Source organism: Myotis yumanensis, unplaced genomic scaffold (assembly GCF_028538775.1).
Source record: "Myotis yumanensis isolate MYYU_CA2020_CCGP unplaced genomic scaffold, mMyoYum1.0.hap1 SCAF_2, whole genome shotgun sequence".
NCBI classification, from domain to species: Eukaryota; Metazoa; Chordata; class Mammalia; order Chiroptera; family Vespertilionidae; genus Myotis; species Myotis yumanensis.
In genome coordinates this window covers 21,421,817-21,439,613 of record NW_027223753.1, presented here as the reverse complement: position 1 = coordinate 21,439,613, position 17,797 = coordinate 21,421,817, and the positions used below count along the sequence as shown (strand labels likewise).

Here is a 17,797-nt window from a genome sequence, read left to right as displayed (position 1 = left end):
CATGGTGGCCTGTTCTCTCACCAGAGTCTCAAAATTCTCTGAGGATACGCCCCAACTAGAGACTGCCATGCAGGAGACTGACGTGTGCCAATGGGGGATGTGTACACACGGGAGTGTGAAGGCACAGCGAGGTCTGGAATCCCTGCTCAGGACCAGTGATTGGCCTCTAATCCCCTAAGCTTCCAGTTTGGCTCAAACACTGAGTAAGCCCTTAAATGACAGCAAATGTAAGGACAGCCTGAGGAGTGAGTGCAGATGTTTTACAGGAGAAAAAAAATCACAAATTTGGATCCTTAGCATTTGTAATTCGCTGCCAAATTACCTGGATTATATCAAGATAACTTCCCTGGGTATACACCAAGCTTAAAAACTGGGAATGTTTCTTTCTACCAAACATCTGATAATCTTGGGAGATTTAAATACACATTTCTCTCTTTTGCTGTGGGGGGAGTTGTCTTCTACGACGCTTTCCCTCCTGCATGGGTTCTCCGGTGGGCACTGAAGTGGGAGCTATTGTTGAAGTCTTTGCCACACTCCAAGCACTTGTAGGGTTTTTCCCCAGTGTGGATTCTCTGGTGAATAATAAGACTGGAGCTCTGGTTAAAGCATTTCCCACACTCTCTGCACTTATAAGGCTTCTCTCCCGTGTGAATCCTCTGGTGAGTAATGAGATTAGAACGGTCACGGAAGAATTTTCCACACTCGAGGCATTTGTAGGGCTTCTCTCCTGTGTGCACTCTCTGATGTGTGATGAGCTTGGAGCGTTCACTGAAGCACTTCCCACAGTCCATGCACTTATATGGCTTCTCCCCAGTGTGGGTTCTCTGGTGGTTAGCCAAGGTGGAGCTCTTACTGAAGCTTTTCCCACATTCAGCACATTCATATGGTTTCTCTCCTGTATGGATTCTTTGGTGACTAATGAGGGCAGAGCTCTTGGAGAAGGTTCTTCCACACTCAGAACACCGATAAAGTTTCTCCCCTGAGTTGGTGCTGTACGGTCCAGGAGAATCTAAGTTCCTACTGGCACTTTGAGGTTGTTCAGGAGTTGTCTCCTCTGTCAAGTTCCTCCAGTGGGCACTAAAGGAGGGGCTTTGGCCAAAGTTTTCCCCAGGCTCACTACAATAGTCAGGATTTCCTCCCAAGTGGATTCTCTGATGTTTCAGAAGGTTGGAGCTCTGGTTGAAGCTTTTCCAACATGCCCCACATTTATAGGGCTTTACCCCTGTGTGAATTCTGTGGTGGGTGACAAGATTGGAGTGATCACTAAAGCTTTTCCCACATTCGAAGCATTTGTAGGGCTTCTCTCCAGTGTGAATTCTCTGGTGGGTATTGAGGTTGGAGTGGTCACTAAAGCTTTTCCCACATTTGAGGCATTTGTAGGGCTTCTCACCTGGGTGTGTCTGCTGGCGAGTGATGAAGTGGGAGGTCCGACTGAAGCTTTTCACATATGTGTCACACTTGTAGGGTTTCTCTGCAAGGTACAGGCCTTGATGGTCAATAAGTTTTTCTAAGTCTTCTTCAGAAGAACATTCTTCCCATCGTTCCTGTGGTGGATTTCCTGCCTGCTCTTCATCTTCATGTTCACTGTCTTCCTCCCAATCGTGAGGGTGGCAAACAACTTCTGGAGGACATTTTGATAACACTCCAGGCAACTCCTCAAAAATATCCTGCTCTGAACTCTGGCCTTCATCCTCATGACTCATCTCAAAACCTGAAAAAATGGGTAGAAATGTGGTTTTTCATTCATTAGTTGGTGTCTATTTACATATCTATATCCTGTGTCTTATGAATTTGGCTAACATGAAATTGGTCAAGTTTTGGTGCATACATGCATTTGTGACCTGAAAAGCTGGGGAAAGGAGTCTGAGACCTGGTGACCCCACCAAGGGAGCCATGAGCCCCAACCAAACAGCCAGCCAGTCTCCCTGGCCAATTCCTTTATTCCACTATTTGATAATGAACACCTTCTTCTAGTAAAATCAGTATGTCCTATGTCATATGAGATTGAATAAATTCCATAAGTGCTCAACCAAATCCCAATAAAATCTAGACCTGACTGCTTATCTCATTTAGGGGATTACACTAAACTAGACATAATCTAAGAAAAGCACAAATCCTTCTACTCGATTCCATTGTTTTAGTCCAGAGACAAGATAAGGAGCCTGGCTCCCTCACTCTCTCTGCATGCTGGCAGATTTTGTGGGCACCCAATTATTCCATGCTTACCAGTGTGCGGGGTTTTAGGACATGGGGTTGGAGGTTTGATGACATTTTCATCTGCCATCTCATCCCAGGCCTCCTGGTCGTCAGCCTCTGTACTGCTCCACCCAGACGTAGGAAGACCTGCTACCTCTCTGATGTTCCCCATGGCTCTGACTGCAGTCCGTGCCCTCACCAGTGAGTCCAGCTCCTCATAGAAGGGGCATGTCCCTGGTGGGTGGCTGCTCTTGGCTTTCCGGTAGCTTCGAAGGAGGTTCTTAAATCTGTAGCGACACTGCTCCAGTGTCCGCAGGAAGCCCTGTGCACATAGCCGCTCTGCGATGGCCCGGTACACCTGACTGTTCTGGTGACAGGTGCGAAGCTTTTCAGAGAATGGGGACTCACTGAGAATGGTCAGGAAGGCCTTGGTCTCCTCATAGCCCCAGTGCACACCTGCTGTCAGGAGTGAAGAGGTCAGAATTGTGAGATTTAATGAGACTTGCCTAGGTCATCAGGGATCAGGGTCACCTGCCCCTCAGAAATTGTCCAGGTACCTGGGCACCAACCATACCCTTGCCTCTCAGGGCTGTGTCAGAGCTTCCCACCCCAACCCCTTCTAAGAGATTAACACCTACGAGTCTTGGCTATAGGGAAGGACTTAGGTGGCCATATTATACCAGGTGACCCCACCCCCTGGCTTCAGCTGATTGGTTCAGGGAAAGGCCTGTAATTGGGATACAAGAGACTCTCTCTATAACCAGTCAATACATGTCTTCTACTTACTTTCATGAATTTTCCTTTTAACAAATATGGAAACTGAGAATCCTTAGAAGAAGGAAAAGGAAGTGGTCTGTTCTCAGTTCCTCTGCAGGTACATGATGCAGCCAGGGAGGAACACCACATAAAAGGAGGCTGGAGTCCTGGGCTCTAACCCTGACTCTGCCCCTGCCTCGCTTAGATCCTGAGATAAGACACTTCATCTCTTAGGCTTCAGCGCTCCCACTTTTTAAAAAATATGTTTTTATTGACTTTAGAGAGAGAGGAAGAGAGAGGGCTAGAGAGATAGAAACACTGATGAGAGAGAAACAACATCGATCGGCTGCCTCCTGCACGCCCCCTACTAGGGATCAAGCCTGCAACCTGGGCATGTGTCCTGACTGGGAATGGAACCGGTGACCTCTTGGTTCATGGGTCAATGCTCAACCACTGAGCCACATCAGCTGGGCGTGTTCCCACTTTTACAGTGACTTGGCTATTTCCCAAACACTGATTACTCAACTATATACTGTCTTAATTTCTGCTCTGTCTGTTAAATATTTCACTCAATATCTTTATCTAAATTTACTGTCTGTGAAATCATAGTTGATGTGTTCATACACATTAAAATTAAAAATTTACTCGTGCAACTTATGATCATCCCCATACACACTTTGGGAAATACTGAATTTGCTCTTTAAAGATCCTCAGGACTCTTTCTATAGCTAAGAAAACTTGTACAATGAGATTTGGTCACAGGAGAAGACAGTAGGAGTCTGAGGATGACTGAAGGAACTTAATGCCTCATTCCAGTAGCATCAATCCAGACTTCCGTGCCCTGAGCTTGGGGAGCAGAGGTTTGGCTAGTAGGAGGGTTGGATACTGGATCCAGTTAAATGCCTGTGTTCTTACCAATACGACTCTGGAATAGAGCCGGACCCCTTGCAATCCTGGGCCCCTGGACGGACTCGCCAGTGGCCAGGTCATCACCATTACAGTCTTCTGCCGTTTCCTCTGGCTCCCAGTTCCCAAACTCTTGTTCCTCCATCTCTGCATCACTGTCCCCCAGCCTGGGGAGGGCCACAGCCACTCCTGGGCCGTCTGTGGCTCTGATGGCTGTCCGAGCCCTCACCAGGGCCTCCAGCTCCTCGTAGAAGGGACAGGTCCCCGGTGGGTGGCTGCTCTTGGCTTTTCGGTAGTTCCGTAGGAGGTTTTTGACCCTGTAGCGACACTGCTCCAGTGTCCGCAGGAAGCCTCGTGCCCTCAGCCGCTCTGCAATGGCCCGATACACCTGTCGGTTCTGGTGACAAGTCCGGAGCTTTTCAGAGAAAGGAGACTCACTCAAAATTGCCAGGAAGGTCTTGGTCTCCTCATAGCCCCAGTGCACGCCCGACACCTTCATGTCCTCCGAGTCCCATTGGTACTGTTCTTCCCACGCCTGAGAGTCCCTCCAGACCAGAGCTGGGGCTGGTTTTATTTGCTCATTATCCAGGCTGTAATCTGCAGTGCACCTTTTTCCGGAATTTATACGACTCGGACCCCAGAATTCTGGTCCTTGCTCTTGCTGGGTGATGATGTTTGGTTTTGAAACTAGAACTCCTACATAAAAAGAAGAGAAATGACAGAAATGATTTACTGAGCAGAGTGCTTGTCCAACATATTTCCCTACGAGAGGCTAACGAGAACTTCTCGGGCTAAGCCCAACACATGTCTGGGGGGTTAGAGAAGGAAGTAGAGGTAACAGGATCACTTCACCAGAAATGGTCATTGACCTGTTAGCTTTGTTCATTTGCTCTCTTTGTTGTAATGAAACAGATCATACAAAAGTAACTGTCATTGGTCCTCAAATGGGCATGTGATTTAAACTGGCCCAATCAGCCCTAGCTGGTTTGGCTCAGTGGATAGAGCGTCGGCCTGCAGACTGAAGGGTCCCAGGTTCGATTCTGGTCAAGGGCACATGCCCAGGTGTGGGCTTGATCCCCTGTAGGGGATGTGCAGGAGGCAGCCAGTCAATGATTCTCTCTCATCATTGATGTTTCTATCGCTCATTCCCTCTCCCTTCCTCTCTGAAATCAAAAGATATATTTAAAAAAATAATAATAATTTAAAAAAATAAAAATAAAAAAAAAATAAACTGGCCCAATCAGAATGAACCCGATGGTCGGACAGGTCTCTCACTCTGTCTCCCTCCACGTGTGTGTGTGTGTGTGTGTGTGTGTGTGTGTGTGTCTTACTAGGAAATATGTGGCCTCAATTGTCATTGGCATCTATCTCTTGACTCTGACACACAATAGCTTTCATGTGAAGCTGAGACTGAGGGTGCAGAGCAGAGAGGTGATGTTGCTGAGCCCTCCGTACTGTGGCTGGAGCGTGCCCTCCTCTGGACTTCCAATTATGTGAGAAAATAAACGTCCTTACCTTTTATAACACTTAGCTAAAGGACTGCTGTTCCAACCACTCCCAACCCTAACAAATAGAAAGCCTTTAATTAAATAAGTATTTGAACAAAACTAGAAATAGTTTAAAACTAAAAGAGGCCTCAGGATTATCTAGCTCAGCGTTTCCCAGTTTGTCCCTCTGGGTGTTATTTCCACCAGATACCACGTGTAAACGGGGTCACACTGTCAAGCGAGCAGCCAACAAGCTTCTGGTGCCTCACCTTACTGACAGGAGTGGGTCAGACCTGTCACTGTCCCTTCTGCTCTTCCCTCACGAGTCTAATTCCAGCGGGAAGCGGTTCGCTACTATTTGGCTTCCCGTGCAGATGTGGCTACAGAGAAAGCAGTCTGCGCCGATCACAGGGGCTTCCAGCCTCGATCACAGGGGCTTCCAGCCTCCTGAGCCCTGTAAGATTCACTCCTCACTGTGGCTGAGTGCCTGAGCCTCACGGGCTTGGTTCAGTCCGCCCCTGAGTGCTGGGTCCTGTTTGATGCTGAAAAGCCTGGATTTCTGTGACAGCAGGCAGGGCCCAGCCCTGCACTGTGGTGAATTTACTGGGGAAAAGAAGGGAAGGAGCCCTGAGAGGAGAGGCTCCTGGAAGCCAACCTGCCAGCCTCCATCCCGGCGACTCCACTCCCCACGCTCCACCCCTGCCACCACAGTGTTGGCTACGAAAAGCTTATCTTCTTCCTCTGTCTGCAATCCACTGACTTCACAGAGGCACGAGACTTAGGGAGTGACGGAACGCTCTGGGAACTGAGGGTTTGGGGACCCAGCACCTTCTTCCGAGGGCACTAGTTCCTTACCCAGGGACACGCAGTTCCCACGGTGGTCTCCGGGGGGCTCCTTGCGAAACTCCTTCTCGGCACGTCTGCCAGGGCCCCGGGCTTCCTGAGAGGTGGACAAAAGGACCTCAGATGTCACTGACCCTGGAAAACAGCCTAGGAAACCCTGTGGGCCCCAGAAAAGGTCATGGAAGCACAGGGATACGGGGTGAGTCTAGCTAGCATCATAAGGAGCAGCATGACCAAGGAGAAGCCCAGCGACAGGGGGCAAGCAGCAAGAGCTGACACCCAGGCCTTGTGGCCTTTTGCTGAGGGGAGGCCATAGAGAAGAAGTGGAGCAAAGGGGCAGTAGTGACAGGAAGGGGAGAACAGAGCAGCTTACCTGGGACTCAGCTGTCACCGCCCAATCTCCAACGCTCCCCGTCTTTGGGAGAGTAGGGACTCGGGGAGTGAGGGCAGCTGAGAAGAAGAAAGAGTCTCTGAAACCCAAGCTCTGGTCTCCACAGAACCACCCACTTGGGTCCAGCTTTCCAAAAGCCGTGCTCGGGTCAAGCTGGGACTCTCCCCAGTCAGTGCAAGTCTCCCCTTTCCTTCCCTCCGAGAGAGCCTGGCTTCTAAGCTGCCTTGAGTGAGGTGCCTTGTGGGAGATGCCAGCCCAGAACTCCGAGGGTCACCACCTCCCCCGCCCCAGCCTGAAGCTGCTGTGACTCGGCTCTGGAGGGGACGAGCCATCACTGGGAACTTTGCCTTCTTTTGCGATGCTTACGTACTTGCCTTACTTCTCAGTGAGTCCATCAGACACTGTTCTACCCCTTGCCTGGAATTCATACATCCCTCCTCCCCATGCACCCTTCCTCACCACCCTCACCCCTCTCCCTTGACGTTCCTTGAGTTTTGTACTCACCACTCTCCTTCAAGGCCTGGGGCGCCATCTTGGAGTCGAGATGCTTGGGAAGGTCCGGGCACGGATTCCTCACCCACTGCCTCTGGGGCGGTCTCTCGGGCCAGTGCTGGGCTGATTGCCGCTGAAAGCTCTGAGATTCCCGCTTTGCCTTCAAGGACCGGGTCTCTTCTCCACACAGCTCCAGTTCCTACACACAGACGGGCAACGTTCCCAATTGTCAGCCCCATAAGACCAGTCTTGGTAGGGCAGAAAGTGTTCTTTAGGGGACAGTGGTGATCTAGGGATTAACAGGCCCCTTTTAAGACCCGAAGACGGCTCGAGTATGACAACAAGCCCTCAGGCTGCTAAGTGCTGAGACTATGAGTTAAATCCACAATATTTTCCTTTCAATGTAGTAAATTTGGGCAAGTTACTTACCCGAGTCTCTGTCCACCCTTTTGAAAAATGGTGATGGTAACAGTACCTACCTTATTGGGGTGCAGGGTGGACTAGATAAGCAACATATACAGAAGCCTTGGAAGAGTGTCTGGCACACAGTGAGTGTTCAATAAATGTCAGTTACTATTTCATGTGAGCCTCATGCCTCAGAGGTGTTTTCATTCCTAGGTTCCTGATGAGGCGTCTGAGGTGGGTAGAACGATGACCCTGGGACCTACGGACCTGGGTTCAGGCTGTGGTTCACAGGGACGGAGCTTTCTGAACCACCTGACTTTTAGGGACTTGGTTGAATCTATAAATTATAGGGACAATAATGCTATTTCTTGTACTTACATTACTGCTAATCAGCATCCAAAGCAATCGCATATGTGAAAAGACTCTATTAAGTATAAAACCATACAAATTCTGTGAACACGGCCTGGGGAGAGTTCAGAGCAGTGGCTGTGAATGCTGGCTTTAGAGTCAGACTGTCTCAGTTCACACCCTGCCTCTACCACGCGGCCAATTACCGTCTTTGCTCTGCCTCAGTTTCCACACTGGCAAAACTAAGATAATAGGACCTATCTCGTTAAATTGTTGACAGGATTAAATGAGCTAATACATGGGAAGCACTTAGAACAGTGGTTCTCAACCTTCCTAATGCCGCGACCCTTTAATAGAGTTCCTCATGTGGTGACCCCCAATTTCACTGTTACAAATTGAACATAATTAAAGCATAGTGATTAATCACAAAAACAATATGTAATTATATATGTGTTTTCCGATGGTCTTAGGCGACCCCTGTGAAAGGGTCCTTCGACCCCCAAAGGGCTCGTGACCCACAGGTTGAGAATTGCTGACTTAGAACACTCCTGGTACACGGTCATGCTCAATAGATGTCAGCTGCTCCATAACAATAATTATTATTTTGGAAATTACTAAGCCAGTCACAGCCCGCTGCCTGCCTGACCACTTCAGGGAGGCCGGCTATTTGCCTCACCCGTTGCCCTGCAGCCCGGGCCTCTCGGTGCCAATCCTCCACCAGGGCCACCGCCTCCTCGCCGCTCTCAGGGTGGCGCGCCTGCACCCAGGCCTGGACCTCCCTGGGTAAGATAGTCAGGAACTGCTCCAGCACCAGCAGCTCCAGGATCTGCTCTTTGAGGCGGACCTCTGGCCTCAGCCAGCGACAGCAGAGCGCCCAGAGCTGGCTGAAGGCCTCGTGCGGTCCCGATGCGTCCCTGTACTGGAACTGCCTGAAGCGCTGGCGGGAGGCCTCGGGGCCGGGCCCAGGGTCATGGTCCTTCTCCTGAGGCCTGGACTCTGATCTCCATGCGTCCTCCTCCAGTTTCACAATCAGGAGTTCTTCAAGCTCTGGTCGGGGAGACGCCCGGGCCTGGGCCTCCAGGGCTGCCGCCATGCTCTGTCCTGGACGCCTCACTTCAGCTGGGCTGTCCTCATCCTCCATCTTCCTGCATCTATGGTGTGTCCTTCACGGGGCTCCTGGGAGAGGAAATGCTTTCCAAGGCTCTGAAGGCAGAAAGATAAAGGACAGTGAGCAGAGGACCCAGGAGCCTCACCTTCCCCCTTCCTCACACCCACCACAGCCACTGGATGGGGTGGAGTGCTGAGCGATGCCCCTGTGCCATAAGCAGGAAGCTGGACCACAATCAGGCACCAGCAGCCAACAACCAGCACAACAAAGGAAGACAGCACAGTGTTAAACCCTCTGGGACACGCCAAACGCCTTAGCCTGGCATCAAAGCCTCTGTGATCTGGTCCCGGCATAGCCTTCCCCCTCTACACACGTCCAAAGTCAGACCTTCCCTAGAGTCGGGATAAACATCACCCCCTCCGGAAGGCCTTTCTTCCGGGCCTTCAAGCTTTAGTCTTCCCCTAAAGGTGCTCCCCTCGCAAAGTCCCTCTCTCACTCTGTACTTGTTTGTCGTTTCTCACCATCTCTGTGACTCCCAACACTGCAGCCAGGACCTGTCTCAAGACCCCCAAGTCCAACCACCTGTAAGACATTTCCACTTGACTGTCTCTTAGGCACCTCAAACTCAATGGGTCAAAAACTGAACTCATCATTTTCTCCTGCAGGTCTGTCTCTCTTCTGGAGCTCTCCATCCAAAAAGGCACCAGCCCTCGCTGGTTTGGCTCAGTGGATAGAGCAGCAGCCCACAGACTGAAGGGTCCCAGGTTCAATTCTGGTCAAGGGCACATCCCTCAGTTGTAGGCTCAACCCCCAATCCTGGTCGGGGCGCATGCAGAAGGCAACCGATTGATGTGTCTCTCTCACATCAATGTTTCTCTCTCTCTGTCTCTCCCCCTCCCTTCCCTAAAAATCAAGGGGAAATATCCTCTGCTGAGGATTAACAACAAAAAGACACAACTTCCATCGACTTACCTATACCAGGAACCTGATCATCTTTCTCCAAGATCCCCCACATCCAACTCATCACCAGACTGTGTCCACTTGGTCTTCTAACCGTCTACATCCCCAAGGCCACCACCTTGGTCCAGAGAAATCATCACATTTATCACTTGATCAGCATTTTATCTCATGTCCCTGCCTTCACTCCTCTCACCCTTGACCCATTCTTTGCACAACCAGACTAGATCAAACTCTGACCATGTCGCTTCCCTCCTAAACACCCTTCAGTGACCTACCTCTCATTTCCCTCAAGATCAAATACAAACCTCCTTTCCTCACCGTGCTCCCACCAGTCATGGTGGCTTCAGCTTGCAGCTCCGACATCGTGCTGCCCTCTGCACCCTCCCACGTGTTGGGGTCTCCTTTGGGAACAGTCTCTTCCCTTTCCTCACCTACTTAGGGCTCAGCTTAAATTGTCCTTTCCCAAGATTCAGTCCTCAGCCACAAGCTTCCGCGCCACCTCATGTTTCCTGTATCGTTACCCAGATCAGACTTTCTAATTATCTACCCACTAGATCACAGGCTTCCAAAGGGACCTATCACAGCTCAGCACACACAGGAAGCACTCCATACACAGTGAATGGCCAACTAATGATGGGGATGTGCCATGAAGCAAGGATTACGTTAAGCCCTTTCTGTGCAAACTAGATAAAGGAATGGCCTTCCTCATGCCAGAAGGAATTCTCTTCTCTTCCATCACTGTGACACTTGCCACTTTCTAGGTTGTATCAGAGAGGCGTGTGTACATGTGTGTCCCCAGAGAGATTACAGCCACACCGGTGGCAGGGAATATAGCTTAGTTCTCTTTTTTGTCACACCCTTAACTCCCCAACACCCACAATAAGCATGATGCACTAAACAGGAGGCTCTCAGCAAACGCTTTCTGAGTGAACGTCCGAAGCTGCTGCTTTTACACAATGAAGACTCTGACCACACTCAGGCTGGGTTATCTGGGAAAATGAGCCCTTTGTGTCGTTCCCAACAAATCTAGATGACATCAAAAATGCCACTCAAAGGAGCCTATCAGTCGCTTCCACGTGGGAACGACATGGCTGAATTGAGAATGGAGCGAGGGTGGTATTTTGATTTTAGGTCATCTGACTGGACTGTCTAGAACAGGGGTCCTCAAACTACGGCCCGCGGGCCACATGCAAATACAAATACTATATTTGTTCCCGTTTTGTTTTTTTACTTCAAAATAAGATATGTGCAGTGTGCATAGTAATTTGTTCATAGTTTTTTTTTAAACTATAGTCCGGCCCTCCAACGGTCTGAGGGACAGTGACCTGGCCCCCTGTTTAAAAAGTTTGAGGACCCCTGGTCTAGAAATAGGCAAGGGTGATGAAAAACAAAGTGTGCCCTAAAGACCGCCACATAGTTAGGGAGAGGCTAGGAGCACAACTTCCTGCTCGTCCTTCAGCTATCAGCTCAATATCACCTTCTCTGTTAAGACTTCCTTGACATGCTATCATGCCCTGCCCCCATCCCTGCTCTCCAAGAATCGCCTCCCCACTCTTGTGTTCCCTAAGCAATTGGCACATACCTCTAATATATGTTATCCTGCATTATTGTAGTTAATTGCTCTTGGATCTGACAGCTCCCCATTCCACTGCATTACTAGGGCCAGTACTGTATCTTACTCATTTCTATAACCACAGTGCCCAACCCAGTGTCTTCCAATGGCGCAACCCAGCAGGGCCACTGGAAGTTTTGTTGACTTTTATTAAAACAGTTAAGCTGGTACATTAAAAACCTAATGGGCTATGGAAGATGGATAATTTATAGCACGCTAAAGAATTAACCTTTCATGATTTTTTTAAAACCACAGCCTTAATCATGCACTAGTCCAAACACATTTGTGTCTCTCTCTCAAACGAGGACTGATTCACCAGTCATCTACAGAATCCCACTGTGTCCCCTGCACTGTACTGGGAGCTAGAGAACCAACAGGAACTAGGATAAACAATCTCTACCCTCACAAAAGTTAGTCTACTAAGAGACAATCACTGAGCAAAGTGTGTGCTCCTGCACAGAAGGAACACTACAACAAAACAGGCAGTTAGCTGCCCCCCCAGGCCCAAAGCCCAGAGTCTCAGGTAACAGGTATTTTCTTCTGGGAAGACTTGCAAGTCCCAAAGGTTATTTTTAAATACAAACCTGCAGATTTTCTGCTGCTCTCTGACATACAAATAGCAGCCTATCCAGAAGGAGGTCAACACAGTCAGCCAACAGCCGAGTGACTTCACACACAGATGACAGGGAAGACAAGGGCACCCCTCAGCCCTGAGACTACCAGGAACCCCTAGGTTTTCTCTCAAATCAGCAACCTCAGAGTGAGCCCACAGTGCCAGGCCAGGGGCTGAGTGCTCGACATTCATCATCTTCACTGAATCTTCCAGGCAAGCCAGTGGAGTGCCATTAGTGCTGAGCTGCCTGACCCTGATCTGTAACGTACACATATGAAACTCCATACAAACAAGGAAGAAGGACAAACATGATTTAAATAGTGCACCAGTTCCATCCACTATGTGTCTGTTCCAGAGAGAGCATGTGGTGATGACACCCGGGACTCTGCTGGTCCCAGGTTGGTCTCAGTTCCCTTGGGCCCCTCTTCTACTGCGTGTGAGCAGTGTCTTGCTTCAGCATGGTCCCTAGACACAGGCCAACTCTCCCACCTCGTGTTCAGGAAAACCCAGCTGTGCCGGGCAGCTTACTGAGAGAGAGCATGTTGGTTTCTAATGGCTCCTTGCCAGAGAGCTGACTGTGGTTTTGGCTAAATATGATTATCACTTTCCATGCTGCCTGTAGAATACCATGATCCTGTGAGGTATGACTCCACTATATCTACAGTCTATACACAGGGAGGGAACTGAGTTTCTATTAAAAAAATGCACTTAAGGTTACACAACTACCAAGTGGTAGAGTTGGACTCTAAGCCAGTGACGGCGAACCTATGACACGCGTGTCAGAGGTGACACACGAACTCATTTTTTTGGTTGATTTTTCTTTGTTAAATGGCATTTAAAAATATAAAATAAATATCAAAAATATAAGCCTTGGTTTTGCTATGGTTGCAAATATCAAAAAATTTCTCTATGTGACACGGCACCAGAGGTAAGTTAGGGTTTTTCAAAATGCTGACACGCCGAGCTCAAAAGGTTCGCCATCACTGCTAAGCCCAGCTTCATCTCCTCCAGTCATTTCTTCAGCCACACCACACAGCCTGCTCTAGGTCTGCCAGGCATCCCAAGTCCTGAGAAGATGGCATGGAGGAGAGTGGGGGGAACACTGAGGCAGGAGTGAGCAAGTCGGGGTGCTGGTTCCACTCCTGCCATTTATCAGCCGTGTGACTTGGGACAGGTCAAGTGGCTTCTGCAGCCTCTCTAGGTTGCAGCTTACAGCCTGACCCTACTCAGTTATGCCCAGTTCCCCCGTTAGTACGATGGGAGTAGAGCAAAGGGACAAGGAGAATAAAATCAGCGGCCACAAATGTCAGTGGCTAGAGGCTTGGCAGTGTCAATGAGAATATGAGTGGAGTGGGGACTGTGGCCACTACAGAGTACCAACGGGCCATGGCCCAGTGTCCACAGGCCTTCTAATTTTTCTAAGAGAAGTCTGAATTCTAGATTTTTAAATGTTGGCCACCTACTCACAATTGTTTCAAACACCCTGAGGGTTAAATAGAGCGTGATGATAGGCTTCATTCAGCATGGGCTGTCACTTTGCCACCTTTTAGCTGAGTGATCTCAAAGGTTCCTTCCAATGTCCTGGAAAACCTAGAAAGAGTACAGATTCCCCTAAGTAATGAGGGGTAGGTGCTGGCTGCTGTCAAAATCAAGATCCCTCTACAAACCCAGGGGAGCGGGGAGGCATCCTGGCTCCTGGGGCAGTGAGTATGGATGTGGACATGAAGAACCCACCCAGAAAGCAGTGAGATGGGAAAAGATCGGCCCCAGTCCCATGGGAAAGGCAAGGCTGGTCTGTGACCTCCAAAGAGAAAAAATACTGGGAGTTCCCGAAAGCTTTCTAGCTCATTTGGCTGATGGTCCAAGCTATTGCTTAAGCAGCCTGACCTTATACTTCAGGGCATAAAGCAGAGAAAGCAGGCAGATAGGATTCATTTAAAGCACCAACGTCATTCAACTGTGTTGAGGACTCTAAATCCCATGTGAATACATGTTGTGGCCAATTAGCTATGTCTGCCAGGCACAGGAAGGGGAATCGGCGGCACGCATCCCATGTATTTGCCACCCCTGGCTTAAACCCCCATCAACTTCCAGCAAAAACTGCCATAACAGGAAGACTAAAACTCATGCCCCTGGAAATCCACCGGAAGTAGCACCTTTCAGCCTGAGAGAGCAAAGCTCACCCTGGATGGTCTTTATTCGCACATTCACCAAGTATTTATTAGGCAGTGGGAAACAGGGGTGACTCAGAAACTGTTCCTGTCCTGGAGATGCCTACAGTCTAGTGGAAGAGAGAAAAGGAATCACAGATGATGATGATGATGATCAAATGTGGAAAGTGCTTAGGGAGCTGGGGGGTTGGGGGGGGAGGACTTTAACTGCTTAAGGCAATTGAACAAAGTAACATCTGAATTGGTTCCTGAAGAAAGAATCGTTCTCTTGGCAGAGAAGGGGAGGGGAGGGAGTGTGTCAGAGAGAACGGCATGTACAAAGGTGGGAAACCAAACAGCCTCCCCCCAAAATGGGGGAAAGCTTGGTAGCCCTGGAGTGTGGGGCACGAAAAGACTAGGCTGCCAAGTCTTTTAGGAAGGACCCTGAGTATCGGGCTCCAGTGTCTGGACTTAATTCTATCCGTGATGAGTGCCAATGGAGGCTTTTAAAGCAGAAGGCATAATCAGATTTGGGGGTTAAACAGGTTCACACTAGCTACATTGCGTTTGTCCAGGCTGAGAGGTGAAGGATGGGGGGGCGGGCGGGGCTTCAGCCAAAACCCGACAAGGAAAGGGCAGATTCCAGACACATGAAGGAAACGGAAGGATCTGGAGATCCCTGAAGTGGAAGAAAGCAAGAGAACCCGGACGGCGCCTGGGCGCCTGGGCACCTGGAGGACGGTGCCATTCGCGTCCATCGGGCATGAGGAAAGAAGTGCCGGTGTGGGACAGAACACAATAGCTGGTCCCGCCCACCGGGCTCCAGAAGTCACAACCATTAGACAGTGTCTGCTCCAGTGGGCAGGTAGGGGCTGGTACGTTATTTTCAAGGTTGGGCTGCAAGCTCAGGCCCTCTTTTCTCCACTTCTTGCCCGGGCCCCCGACCCCCCTCTCCTGCCCTCTGTGGTCTCCTGGCCCCTCTAGGCTCTCCCATCTCCAGAACCGCTCTCGGTGTCCTCACCCACAGCCCTGAGCCCGTCCTCACTCCCAGAGCCCTCTAGCTCCCTCCTCATCCCCAACCCCTCGATGACCCTTCCCACCTCCGGACGCTTCATCCTCTGACCGCCCCTCACCCCACCACCCACACATAAAAGCTTCTTTCTCCGCTCACACCGCCCCCGGCCCCTGTGACACCATCCTCCTAAGTCTCCAGCCCAGAGCCTAAGTCTCAGATGCCCCCGCCCCGCCACCCGGACTCACCCACCGAGACACCCACTTCACAACGGGGCGGAAGTGCTCCAGGGTTCGCGCAGGGAATGCTGGGACGCGGAGTCCGACCGGCGCCACCCCGGGAATGGAGCGTCTGAGACTACAACTCCCAGAAGAAAGCGCGCGAAAGCCGGTAGGCGGCCTCTTCCGTTTACTGCCCTGAAGATGCCGTCAGCCAATAGATGTGTCACCTTCTCCCGGTCCCCGGCACCGGAACAAATCAGAATAGGTTCTACGGTGAGGGCGGGACCTGCTGCAATCCCGGTCCTTTCCACAGGCTCGGAAACGGCACCGCCCAGTAGGCGGGGACTCAAGCTGAAGGGGCGGGGCCTGTTTAAGGGAGAAGCGAGAGCCCCAGGCTGAGAGAGATCAAAGCAGAAACATTAAGAAATAAGGAGGGTGTGGCTAGAGATGGCCAGGCTGGTGGGCAGAAGAGAGTTGGACAATTGTAGGTGTAATTTACAGCTCACCGTTAAAATGCGTGACTTTGAATCAATTGTGAACCTGGCTTTATTCAAACCCATAAAACCAGGATAATAATAGCATCTGAGTCTACAAGTTTTTGTGAGGTTTCAACAAATAATACGTTCAAAATGATTCATTCAGGGCCTGGATTCTAAAAATACACAGCGAATGTCACCTATTGTTATGTAAATCCGTTAGTGTAGAGCGTGGCAGGTGTTGTGAAGATTAAATGAGATAATTCAGGCAGAGCATGGACGCTGGAGTCAAGCTACTTGTGTCTGAAACTTCCGATTTTCAAATGCAGGATGGAGGCCTTGCCACTCACTACTTGTGAAACGTTGAGCAAATTGTTTCACCTCTTCATGCTTCAGTTTCCTCGTCTGTAAAATGGGAATTAGAATAATGGCATCTACCTGATAGGGTTTGTGAGAAATAAGTGGAGAAAAATTTGTAAAGAGCCTGGCACATGGCTAGCAGAAGGAGTTTAATAATTATATTAGCTATTCTTATTTTTACTAATGGTTATGAGAAGTTGGGGGAATTGACAATGCCTAGCATATGGCCAAGTGCTCAATACATGTTAAAATTTGGGGAATTCTGTATCTTAGTTTTAAAGACCTAGCTCAAAATCCTTCTCTATGAAACAAGTTCCAACTGATTAATAGTACTCAGTGGTTTTACATGGCGAAAGGAGTAGTGACCTATCGGCACTCCTTACTATTGAAGTCTTCACAGCCCTGTGAGGTGGGTATTATTACCCCATTTACAAGGAGGAAATGGGGGCTTGGACCCACTCAAGATCATATAGGCATTGACTGGCGTTGATTTGAGCTGGGGCGTGTGACTCTAACGGTTGCTTCTCCGCCCCACACTGCATCCGGGAAAGATGGAGGGATGGAGTGAGTGGGGAGAGAGACAGGTCTTCAGTGTGAGGTGCTGGGAGGGCTGGAGCCATTTGAGAGGGTGTCGAGACCTGAAGTTGGAAAGGCAGCTTTGCAGGGTCAGGTAAGGACATTCATTACAGGATCATGTATCCTGCAGAGGAGGAGTGGAGGTGAGAATACACAGAGCGAAAGACACCACTAGACCACTAGAGGGCACCCCTCACCCTAAATCCAGGCCAGAGCTGTTCTACCGTTTCCTTTAGCCTTTGTCTGTAAAGCCTGGCATTGTACAGAGGAGGAAAATAAAAGCCCCCAGAGGCCAAGTTCCCTGGCCCAGTGTCATACAGAATTAAACAACAGAGCCTGAATCAGACCCCAGTTCTCCGCTTCCGCATCCATCAGGGTGGTTTCCTGTTCACAGTTGTCTGCTGAGACTCTCTTTGAGCTGGGCCGACACTAGGCTCTGCGGATGCAGAGACGGATCACACATGGTCCCTGCCCCCAGGATTTGATCTCCAAACTCTCCTGGTCAAGTGTTCTATTAGTAAGTTAGTATTGTTTCCTACTAGTAAGACATTTTTTAGTATACACTCCTAACGTGTGTGTTTTTTGTTTTGTTTTGTTTTTTTAATCCTCAGCAGCGGATATTTTCCCATTGATTTTTAGAGAGAGTGGAAGAGAGAGGGAAAGACAAAGAGAAACATTGATGAGAGAGAAACACATCAACTGGTTGCCTCCTGCACAAACCCCAACCAGGGCCGGGGCCGGGGAGGAGCCTGCAACCAAAGTATGTGCTCTTGACCGGAATCGAACCTGGGACCCTTTGGTTCACAGATGGGCACTCTATCCACTAAGCCAAACCAGCTAGGGCCCAAAATATGTGCACTTACTTATAAATTATATGCATGTAGT

The 17,797-nt window shown here is 49.7% G+C and overlaps 1 protein-coding gene across 4 annotated transcripts; it reads right to left on the bottom strand.

The window, feature by feature from the left end:
• Positions 1 to 290: 290 nt before the first annotated feature.
• ZSCAN20 (zinc finger and SCAN domain containing 20) lies at positions 291 to 15,563 on the bottom strand. 4 transcript variants are annotated; one of them, XM_070404683.1, is made up of 10 exons: positions 15,528 to 15,557; positions 13,585 to 13,707; positions 9,905 to 10,010; positions 8,501 to 9,027; positions 7,084 to 7,270; positions 6,562 to 6,638; positions 6,201 to 6,285; positions 3,868 to 4,554; positions 2,227 to 2,655; positions 291 to 1,711 (listed from the first exon to the last, which is right to left on the bottom strand). In XM_070404683.1, exons 4-10 carry the CDS (start codon positions 8,963 to 8,965, stop codon positions 459 to 461), a joined length of 3,183 nt encoding a protein of 1,060 aa, XP_070260784.1. In that variant the 5' UTR covers positions 8,966 to 9,027; positions 9,905 to 10,010; positions 13,585 to 13,707; positions 15,528 to 15,557; the 3' UTR covers positions 291 to 458. The 4 variants fall into 4 exon arrangements, with proteins under 4 accessions (XP_070260784.1, XP_070260785.1, XP_070260786.1 ...); XM_070404684.1 differs by lacking the exons at positions 9,905 to 10,010; positions 13,585 to 13,707 and having other exon boundaries at positions 15,528 to 15,563; XM_070404685.1 differs by lacking the exons at positions 13,585 to 13,707; positions 15,528 to 15,557 and having other exon boundaries at positions 2,227 to 2,652; positions 9,905 to 10,140.
• Positions 15,564 to 17,797: the final 2,234 nt, after the last annotated feature.

Excerpts from the sequence above, each read along its gene's own strand:
- ZSCAN20 (XM_070404684.1), bottom strand. The coding sequence starts at position 8,965 with ATGGAGGATGAGGACAGCCCAGCTGAAGTGAGGCGTCCAGGACAGAGC. Across the intron at positions 6,639-7,083 it reads CCAGGCCTTGAAGGAGAGTG|CTGCCCTCACTCCCCGAGTC; the intron begins GTGAGTACAAAA and ends TCTTCTTCTCAG. Across the intron at positions 1,712-2,226 it reads TCCTAAAACCCCGCACACTG|GTTTTGAGATGAGTCATGAG; the intron begins GTAAGCATGGAA and ends CCATTTTTTCAG.